Raw genomic sequence first — 10,896 nt, forward strand, 5'->3', positions numbered from 1 at the left:
GTCACAGGAATAACGGTTACATTACCGGTTTGCTTGTAGGAGTGTAGCAATAGTAGTGGTAATAGTCCTGGCGATTTCCACATCGACGTAGACGACGACGGAGTTTGCCGTTGAGACGCCTCGAAGGTTTACGTGGAAAAGTGCTCAGTGCTTCGTCGCGGTGCCGACTATTCGGATTCAGTTTTCTCTTGTTATATTTGCTCTTGTACGAGACGACCTTTTAAGATCCTTCACGACGTTCCAATAAGTTCCCACGGTAGGATCCTCCTCCGGATAATACCTGGATTACTGGATATTCATCTATAATTGGAAATTTCGTAACTATTCTCTATGGAAGAGCTACAAGCACTTGGTTGATTCTTATTACATTGAAAGGTTATTATTCGTTATTCTTATTGAATTTTTTAATACATTTTTATCTAGCTTTTCATTGGTTTCTTTATTTTTATACGTATAATTTCCTTTGTGTACTTTCTACTATCCTTGATCAAATATTCTTTAATACGAGCTTGTCTTAACTTATTTTGGGCATTTTAGGAATAATTTGATTTTTCTCAATGGTGCATGAATGCTTTATTGTTCAAAAAAGAAGTAAATGCCTTTCGTTCAGATTCTACGTGACTAATGGACACGACAGTAGATAAGTCACACGTATTGTCAGACCGGGACTGTTTAGGATTTTCTAAAACTCGAAAATTTAGTAAAATAGTGTAAAATAGTAAATGTTAATACCATTAAAGATAAATAATCAGTAACTAGTAACAAAAGCGTGTCGACTTTCTCACGAACTGAAATGGAAATAATAGATAAAACGTGTGTTGCGCAATTCTAAAAGTAGTACGATCGATGTGCCCAGTAACGTAGATATATCGGCATCCATTGTCCCCTACTCTACCGTATAAAATACAATGCTATTTATACAAGTGAACAATACAAATTTCCAAGATAAAATATCTTGCCTTTACCGAGTAAAAATTCCTCTTGTCTCCATTCACAGAATATAGAATATCTCTGTCATCGGTACAGTCACCATCATTATAAATATCCCATCCATGGAATACCGAAGTGTCTGACTCATAAATAAACCTTAGAGGATCGAGACTTCAGTAGCCACCCTCGCATTTAGGATAAAAAGCAGCTCAGAGCAGCCAACCCCATAAATTGATTGGTGAAAGACAAGCATCCCCTTATACGTCATATAGGGAAAAGCATCGTCTAGCTGGGAGATAATAAAAAGCAAACAGATGAATCAACTCTAATACATGTGCCAATACTATATACATAGAACATAGGTAGTCCGATCCGAGGGGTTCTTCAACCCTCAGTAGTTTGTCAACGCGTGGTGCTGCTAACTGGAAATGGGGCTCCGTGTGATTTGATTACGTTGGTAACACGCTCCGTATGTCACCCTAATTGTTGCGGCATACCTATTTCACCCTACTGAAGATCATTCCCAGGAGCCTGAGATCCAGTTTCTAAAATTGAAAATCATTCTTGATTACGCAGGAATAATTTGTACAGATCTTCATTATCTTGCTATTAATTACTCTTTTGCTCTTCCGGCAGATACAGAAAGAGAGAGCGAGAGAGAAGGAGAGTAAAAATGTTGCGCAGCGTCCCGACCTATTGCAAGATTTACATTGACTCTTAATACTTTCACTGTTGTTCGCCAAGCATCATTATGCCTGGGCAACTTCTAGGAAAAGGATCAAAACAGTCAGCAGTCCATGATTCATGCAACTCGAATGAATCTACAGTCTGTGAATCGCATTGTCCATTTTGTTTAGAGTTAGTAGCCCAGTGGAAAAAGTAAAGTTAGAAATTTGCAATTTAACCAGGACCCATTTGGTGGATGTAGATTAAGTTGATATACAAGGTGCATTAACGTAGATCCCTTTGAATTATGTTTATGGATTTTGGTAACCCAGGTGTCAGATACTACAGCGCATTTGGTATCAACCCTTTGATTACAATATAGTACCCTAACATGAATTCCCCCAGGTCCCACAAAGATAGGAGAATCCCCCCTGAATTAAGCCTTGTAAGGGTAAGGATTGATCGTATAGGGAGGAACGAGGTAGTTTTAACTATTTAAATCTGGAAAAGCCTTTTAGCGTTAATGCATAGAGAAGAGGCGGATGGGACTCATGTGTCCCTTTATCCCCATAAAGTTTCTCTTTGTGGTAAGTAATACTGTCAATTAAAAAAATAACTACAATATATACTTGCACCTGGATCAATGAATAAATGTCTAAAGCTGGTCTTAAGATCATGGTAATATGAAGAACAGAAGTCTGGGGTGGCTGAGATAATTAATAGTCAGGCAATAACAGTGTTGAAGCAAGAAACCCAATGCTACATTATTAACGTACTTGAAGAATGTTCGATAACCATAATTAAACCATATAAAGCATTCAGATAGAGGAAGAAAAGAGACTGCTAGTCTCATTGGAGTTACTAAATACATATATATATATATATATATATATATATATGTATATATATACACAAGAATATGTATAGAGAACCTTGCCAACTATAAGAGAAGTATGTATAAAATATCTTCAGCGTTTGCAGTCTAATAGTAATGCGAGACCGTATCTAATGGCAAATAGTCAATAGTAGGATAAGCATTAGTTGTGTAGTAACAGCAATGTAGTAGTGTGGATAGACTAGTAACAGTCATTCGGTATACAACGTTAAAGCTGTGGAGTCCTTGTCGCAGCCTTGCGTTTTCTCCTTGCGGCTGAATTCTATTCAAATGTATATCGTCCAGTGATCCGCAGTCTGGCCGAGTCACAGCACTCTGAGTATTTCTTTTGCGTCTTTTCTACATATCTCTTTCTCCATTCTTTTTACCACCTCCTGGATACCTGTATCAGAGTCATAGGATTGTAACTATACTGCATGAAAATAATTCAGATGTCGTTACGTACTTGTTCAGAGTAGGTATGTAAGTTCTATTTAATATTGTCGTTCAGTGGTTAAACTTGTTCATATGCTTAAAGACGTTCACTATGTAGACAGTGTATAATGACACAAGCTCCTATTGATTTGATTATTTAATATATTAACAAGCAAGATCATATCTCGTATCATTCTGTGACTAAGGATTACGGTTTTTCAAATATCAACGGATATTAGTAATTGCTTGGCTTGTAGGTAGGACAAAGAATCAAGAACTCCGGCTTGCCTTGGCGTAGCAGTCAGTTCCTGTTCCCTCCTCAAGGTGCTCGGTCTGCGATCCCGAACGTATGAGTCAAGAAGTCAACGTGCCAGGCCTATTCATTTGTATTTTTTTTTTTTTTTTAAATACTTCTTGCTTCCTCTCCTTTACTTCATTCTCATATTTTTTTATCGTTTAGAGAAACACGAGATCTTTCACTAGTTCGTTGCTTGTGTAAAATTAGTATCGAGAATTAATCCCTTTTATGACTCATGTATTTGTTGTTCGAAGGGGGTTTAGCGCGTTACGGTGCGCATGCGCGAATTACAAATGGACGTTATTGGAACGAAGTGAGAAGTATTGATAATTTTGATAAATTTCAAAGCACCTCGTGCGCGTAGACGTTACTGCGATATATATGACTCATGCAGGGCTATCCTTCGCGACGTGTCAGTTTTCAGATAAATTAAAAATAATCACCAGGTGTCTTTTCATCGAATCAGTCACTCGCCCATAACCTACGTCAAAGCCGGTATAGCAGTAGCGCTTAATTTAAAATAGTACAGTAACCTCCTTCCTAGTTATTCTTGAATTATTCATCATAGAAGTGAATCGCTGTCTAGCCAGGGTTGGAACTCGTCTCTCGAGTAGTAACGTCACGGTAATAAATAATATTGACGTATACCATCACAATGGAAAAAAATAAAACTGCGAGAAGACAATCAATCACAACTTAATAAAATTGTACTTGAATACAAGAGAAACAATGCTACGCTACTAGACTACTGTAATCTATTGATCGTCCCACGCGACAAAACTCGGACCTAACAGTGGTAAATTACCGACGGGACGCGTAACTCGGTAAAAAAGGGACTAGGGAAAGCCATAGGTGTCACAATTGGAGGTTAGAAATTTTTCCAAGATGCATCACGGGTAAGTCAGTGCTGTCAAAGGAGTGTCTCGAAGTTTAAAAATATTATCAACCTTCCTCAGGCATATTAACACATTAAAGGCGGGGGATCTTGACTCCCGCCTTTAAGCTACAGTCGAGATAAATCGTAGTACTACGACTCCCGCCTTTAATGTGTTAAAACAGGTCCACAGCCTCGGCCTCCCGGTGACACGAGTGAAAGTAACGTTCAATCGAAATAACGAGCAGCAGGGTTAACAGGAAATATTTCTCTCTTTATTTAAAGGCTCAGGGCTGAGTACACCCAATATGGAAATTCCAATGGCAAACCGGTGTATCGCAGAATCCATCCTGAAAGAGAACACGAGCACGGCTGCAGCTTGACCTTCGTCAATTTACTTCCGAGTCCGTGAGTCAGGAAAGCCTTCTACGAAGATGAGTGCAAAGATATCGCTCGTGGCTCCAAACTGTCCAAGCGGCACGCAGTCAACGGTGAACCGTCGTCGCGCTCAACCTCCGACGCTCCTCGTTCCACGACAGCCGAGCAAGAGACGTGAGTCTTTTATAAAAGTATAAACGTAGGCGTAGGACTTCTAATATAGTTTCACACTACTGTAATACACAAGCAGTGTGCTTACACTTGTGCTAACCAATGCTTTTATGTTTATTTACATACGTCCACGTGCCTGTAACTATCTGTCAAGACAAGATTCTAATTAATCACGTACATTTTATCTCAATACGTATAAGCGCTTCCTGCACGGTAATAGCTCCTAGCTCTTTTCTCTTCCTTCAATATATTTTACTTTTCTTTTCACTTTTTCAAATAATTCGTCGTACTCGCTTCGAATATTTACTTGCCCGCTGGGAACCGCTTCAATTTATGCGAACCATCTTCTTCTCCTTCCTACGTAGTTGCTCGTGGAAAACTCGGCACTGCTGAACAGGAACGCTGACCGCTGCGTTTTATAAAACATTCATCCGATACATTCTGACTTTGCAATGCGATACGCTCCTGTTATATATTTGTGTGTGTATGCATATATACATATTGCCCATTTGATTCTTATGGTAAAAACATGTTCAGTCGATACGTTTCGACTGAATAACCAGGTGTATACGTATACGTATGTACTGAGCTAATCAAACTCAATAGCAAGTGCGTTTGTTGCGCTTTAACGCCGTATTCTGTACCGAGGAATGTGAACAGGAGTAATGTTCAGTGTAGGTAGATCTACTTCTTACACGATACCTACTCGGTAGCAACGACCTTCGAGAAACTGGAAGGAAAAAAACACAAAGCAAAGAAAAATACAGAATGCGCGGTCGTCGTGCGTGACAGAAGTAAGTCACGAAACACTAGGTCGAGGAGCGACATTTAGAAAGACTTTATGCGCGAGCGCTGAATTTTTCATTTTTATCAATTTTTCATGCTTCCTTGTTGCATGAAAATGTCCTCCGAGTAACCTGTTTCGCAAAGCAACTGCGCGCAACACGGTGGCAACATACTTACGTGTCCGCGAAAAAAATGTCGCAATTCACATACTAAACAAATGACACATCGTCATGACGTAGGCATCTAGCTTGTTCCATCGTATATATATATACTATATAATACAATGAATGTAAATTATACCATTAACCATTTCCATTGATCCCCATTCATTCGTTAGTCGCAGAGTCGATCCACACCGAAGAAGAGGTAGCTGCAAAGCGTATAGTCGTGCCTCAGTTAGAAGTGACGTCGACGGAATCAACGTCATCATCAAAGTCAACGCTTAACAAGGAGGAATACGAGATGCCTGCATTAACGCGAGCCTACACCAGTGCAACCCTGCCTCGAATAAAACGCTTGAATTTCCGACCTCTAAAAGGTAAGCAAGCCAACGACTCGCTAGTTGACTTGGGACAAGGGCTTTTTAAGATTTGTAAAAACGATTAAATTGGTCTTATGCCAATGGATTAAGAAGACGGTATAGTCTGTTCAGTAGTAATAGCTGCGGGAAGGGTCATCCTTCTAGGATTTTGTAACGCAAGCCAGTCCCGTCGAATCTCGTTTACTCGTGGTACGAATGCATTGTTAAAAATACATACAGTACAGTTAATCTACTTAGCAGACACTATAGATCAAACGTAAACTGAACTGAGCTGGGCGAGGACATTTGGTAAATTAGGGAGGGAAGAAAAGTAGTTATTTTACATACCTCACCTTAAAACTACCAGCCGTACCGATAATTGTCGTTACTATAGAGTCACTCGGTATACAGCGCGTATAAAAGCAGCGCTCTGTATTTCGCCAGAGTTCTCTGCGTTCTACGGAGAGTCATAACTCTTATAGTGTCTTTGACTATAGTTTGTTGCGTCGTACGTGCGACGCGTCTGGACTGGAAAAAAAAAGAGTCAAGACACAGTACGTGCATGTGTACAAGTACCTAGTGACTTTTGAGGTTATACATCGGGCTCCCTGGTATATAAAAAGATCAAATCGCAAGGTAATAACTTTGTGTTCACGAAATTCAAATAAAAGACTCTTAGGCCGTTAGTAGAACCGTCGGGCGGATTGCTGAGTCAAGCTCTGTGACGTCACTCTGACTTCAGTAGACTTTCTACGATCCGTTCGAATCCATCTCGTCCGTTACGTTTGCGTTCCTCTGGCATTTCCAACGGGCTGTCGTCTGCCGGGCTTACACGGTCTCATTGAGGCTAAACGACTTTGCGACTTTTATCAGTCAGCCTTATCTTCTCACCCAGAATAGATCTGACGTTACGAATATCTTGTATACAACTGGGCTGACAAGGTCGTCGGAATCGAAGACGAACGAAAAGTCGGAAGTACGTTTGGGCATACGATAAGAAAAGAATGGTCTTTATGCAAACTCGATACTCGTACACAAATTTTGTATAACGAGCTCGGGTAGAAAGAAAAGAAGAATCTTTGAATCCTGTAACTTTTACGCTACAAAGTCAATAAATCGCGAGTGCCGGAGGAATCGTGCGCGATGCTCTTATCAGCTACCGGTGACGTCACTTCGCTATCGATATGTTTACGTCTTTACGCAAGGTATACGTCAACCCATCGATTTTCCTATACAATCGAAACGGATACTCAAATCTTTCGAATTCTCAAAAACTTTTACACCAAGTATTTATTTTTTCACGCGTTACGTCACTCTCTCCCGCAGTACGGAAATTTAACTGGGCACCTAACCTGACACCTTATCGCCCGTACCTACATTAAAACATGCACGATTTCGAATTCCCACGCAATTGCGTCTATCGTAACCAAGACGCACTTTTCTAATTCCAAGATGTCCGACCTCTCGCATCCATTCGGCTAACTCGATCGAGACAGTTTTCAATGCGAATAGTAAAATCCTGGTCTCCTCGCGCATACGTGCCGTACGTGATGCATGTGACATGTATGTATATGCTGCTGTATAAATGCGTATATGTTTATCGCATTTTCAACTCGTACGATGCTTATATGTATGATGTCAGCCTCTATCTTTGGCTCAAAGTAGATGACCACGCAAGACGTACGCGCGTATCCATATATACATATGTGTTTACACGTACGGCCAGTACAGCCTTATACCTATATGTGTATACAGTTATAATTTGCGAAGGTAGCAACATGTGTATCTATCGATACTGACAGGCCTGTGCTATTCGCGTACTTAATGCGCTATATGGAAAAGTGAAAAAAAAAATTATTATTAATGACTCTGATATGCATGTGCATTTTAATTGCCGATCTTCTTTTTTTTTGTTTTTCTTTGGGTGTAACAGCTTTTTTTACAATCCCAGAAATTATGAAAATTTATTTCGAGTCGATATCACGTTCTGCGTCGCGCGCAATCTATGTATACAGGGTGGCTCGGGGCGAACGCATCGACCGAAGCTTACCTGGCTATTTGAATTCTATGGTAATATCGACCTCGGCTGGTTCACTTTTACCGAATAGTTCTGAGTCTTTATAAATCGACTGGATTACTGCGCTTTGGTCGGGAATTGTCGGAAATAGTTATATCGATGTCGTACGTTTATGTGGTTAGTGTCATTCCGCAGCACAGCTCGTTGCGTGTCGAGGGTACTTAATTTTTTTCCTCTTCGTTTTCGTTTTCTTTATCAAGGATCATACCTGCTTGTCGACTGCTTACGTAATTGTAGAAGTGACGCGGATACGCCGTATGTGGGAATACGTTTAATGTAATTTTTTCTATATAACTGCAACTGAGGGCTCCTCGTGGAACGGACGTGGCAATGCTTGGATTTCTGTTGATATGCGGATTTAATAATAATGATTTATATATTTGTCACTTTTCTACACGCAGCCTATTCTCGTACGTTTAATATATATTTATATTTCATTTTTATACGTCGAAGAGTCGATCGCTCTCTCAAGGTTTAAATAATCGAGATCAAACAAAAGTGACTTTCGTTCCTCGGGACGGCAGCCATTTTATATGAATTACGTAAATTTTATCTAGAAATAACTTATGGTAATGGTCGAGCGTTTCGTCAATGTCATAGGCACGAATATTGGTACGTTTGCTTATTTGATATTTCTCTACGTCGATAACTTCCTCTTTCACCAATGGAATCTTATGGGAATCTAACTTTCCATTTTCGCGTAATTTCTCTCTCCCTCTTTCTCTCTCACTCGTTGGCTCCCATCGGTCTGTCTCTCTTGTACAAGCGCGAAACTAACACGCGTTTCTAGTGCTCCTTTCTCCCGTAAAAAAAAATGGAATCGTGGCGCTCTTATCGCCGCAGTCGATAAGCCCTGTCGCACTACGTGAATCATAGAGCACCGACGCATTGACTGTCACGAAACACTAAAGAATCTCAGAGTAGGCAAATGACTCGAAAAAAAAGTATTACGAAATTCTACGCTCTCAATCCACCATTATATCCTATCGAAACATCTATGAGAAATACCTCAAAGCTCTTTGTGCTCGGTTTGGGCTGCGAGCGTCGTACCTACCAGGCAGGTCAAAAAAAGAAAAACAAACGCCAACCGCCGACGGCGACGAACGTCCACGGGAAAGCAAACCAAAACATAGGCTGTATACGTCACGAGTGTCTCTCACTATACATTTTCCTTCCACTGTCCATATAGTTCGCGTCTTTTTACACGAAGACTGTGTCCCTGCGATGGTGACGGAACGTAGAAAAATAAATGAGGCCTCTCGTCGTTCGCCGTTAACCTTGTTACTTCTTTAGACGAGCTTCTGGAATCAAATGGCCGATAACGCCTATAGAAACGTGCACGTGTTCGATAAAAACGAAGTCAAGCGACCAACTGAATTAGTGAATTTTATTCGAACTAAACGAACTACGGAAACATCGAGAACCATCTGCAGTCTAGCCAACGTTTTAAATGCGGTATGTCTTATTCCTGTCGATATCGCTAGTAGCGTAGTGCACAAAGGAATACGTATGATTTTCGTGCTCCTTGTCAGACCTTCGTATTTAGACAGAGAGAAAACTAAAGTTTAACTCGACCGGAAAACCCTCGTGCCCTCTTATCATCGTGCTTCGTGATAAACTACTGTTTTGGGAAGCGGTCGCCGATAACTTGTTTTTCTTTTTTTCGTGAACTCTCCTGAAAACAATCTAAACGCTATTCATTAGCTTTTCGACTCCTTTTTTATCAGTTACTCGTAACCGGTACTTGTTATCGTTGATCTATTTATTTCTCAGGTAATAATGTGTAACTTTATCATCCTACTCGTATTGCTCTCATTGACTAACCTTTATATATAGGTATTTATTATATACTGTCGAAAACGAGCATTGTGCTTTGTTTACGCTTACGTGTCAGTTGCCCCTTCATTTATTTAACATACTTTTCATCTCTCGTTACTCACGTATTATTTGTTTCAGTATTAAAGTCCAACATTGCGGAATTGAATTTGACGATCAATAGGCATTGCAAATATCGTTTGACAAATTAAAATGGCCGCACGTTACGTGAAACTATTAATTACCATAAGCACGTCGTTATTCCTTCATACGTATAACCTTATCTGATATATATGTATCGATCGATATGAATCTGGTCACTCAATCAATTCCGAATCAGACTAATCGAAGTCGCCACTCGATAAGACATAAGTAAAATTTATATAAAATACTATGTTCCAAAAATAATGACAGCTTAAAATTTTAATTTAGTCATTAAAAAGCTGTTATCATCTTGTTTAAGAATTTCATCGAGTGTTAACAAAGTGGGGGTTGTGGGAGGGGGAAAGGTAATACAAAGAAATAATCTGCGTAATCGTAATTATCTTCTAATGAATGCCTACACGTGCTCCTACGAGACAATGGACACGACGTGTTGTATATGTTGAAAAAAAAAGAAACGTGACGTCATCCGCATAAGTATGGAAAATTAAGAGATATTTTTTTTTGTTCGATGAAATAATGCCACGTTGATACCTACAAATTATCAGTAGACAGTTATCGTGTACGATAACGATTGCTCATTTATAAGATCGATAATATATGATTTTCAAGAGAAATTACGTGTGTTCTGCGTATCATCCTTTTTATCGCGTTAAACCACCGTTGGCTGTCCCCTTCGACTTCCCCCCTGCCTTTCAATGTTATATCTATCGGCCAGAAACCACCCCAATTTTCAGGCAGCTTTCACGACCTCGGCACCCCATAAATTGCATCCCTGCCGACGAACCATTAACGGGAATCACAATCATGTACGGAAAGGACGTGTTTTCCCAGCCCTCTCCCTCCCTCACGCATGTACCCCCACGCTCGTCTCATCACTCCCCCCCCCCCCCCCCCCCCTGGAAAAAGG

General features: G+C 40.2%; 1 protein-coding gene across 1 annotated transcript in view; it reads left to right on the forward strand.

Moving 5' to 3' along the window:
- The first annotated feature begins 70 nt into the window (after positions 1 to 70).
- Positions 71 to 10,896, forward strand: part of LOC107262834 (dual specificity protein phosphatase 10) — a 39,711-nt gene continuing 28,885 nt past the window's right edge. The window contains exons 1-3 of the mRNA XM_015729423.2: positions 71 to 375; positions 4,363 to 4,629; positions 5,750 to 5,950. Of these exons, the coding sequence (XP_015584909.1) occupies positions 4,512 to 4,629; positions 5,750 to 5,950 (319 nt within the window). The 5' untranslated portion in view covers positions 71 to 375; positions 4,363 to 4,511. The remainder of the gene's footprint in view (positions 376 to 4,362; positions 4,630 to 5,749; positions 5,951 to 10,896) is intronic.

This window comes from Cephus cinctus, unplaced genomic scaffold (assembly GCF_000341935.2).
Source record: "Cephus cinctus unplaced genomic scaffold, Ccin1 Ccin1_scaffold0129, whole genome shotgun sequence".
In the NCBI taxonomy this organism is placed as follows: Eukaryota; Metazoa; Arthropoda; class Insecta; order Hymenoptera; family Cephidae; genus Cephus; species Cephus cinctus.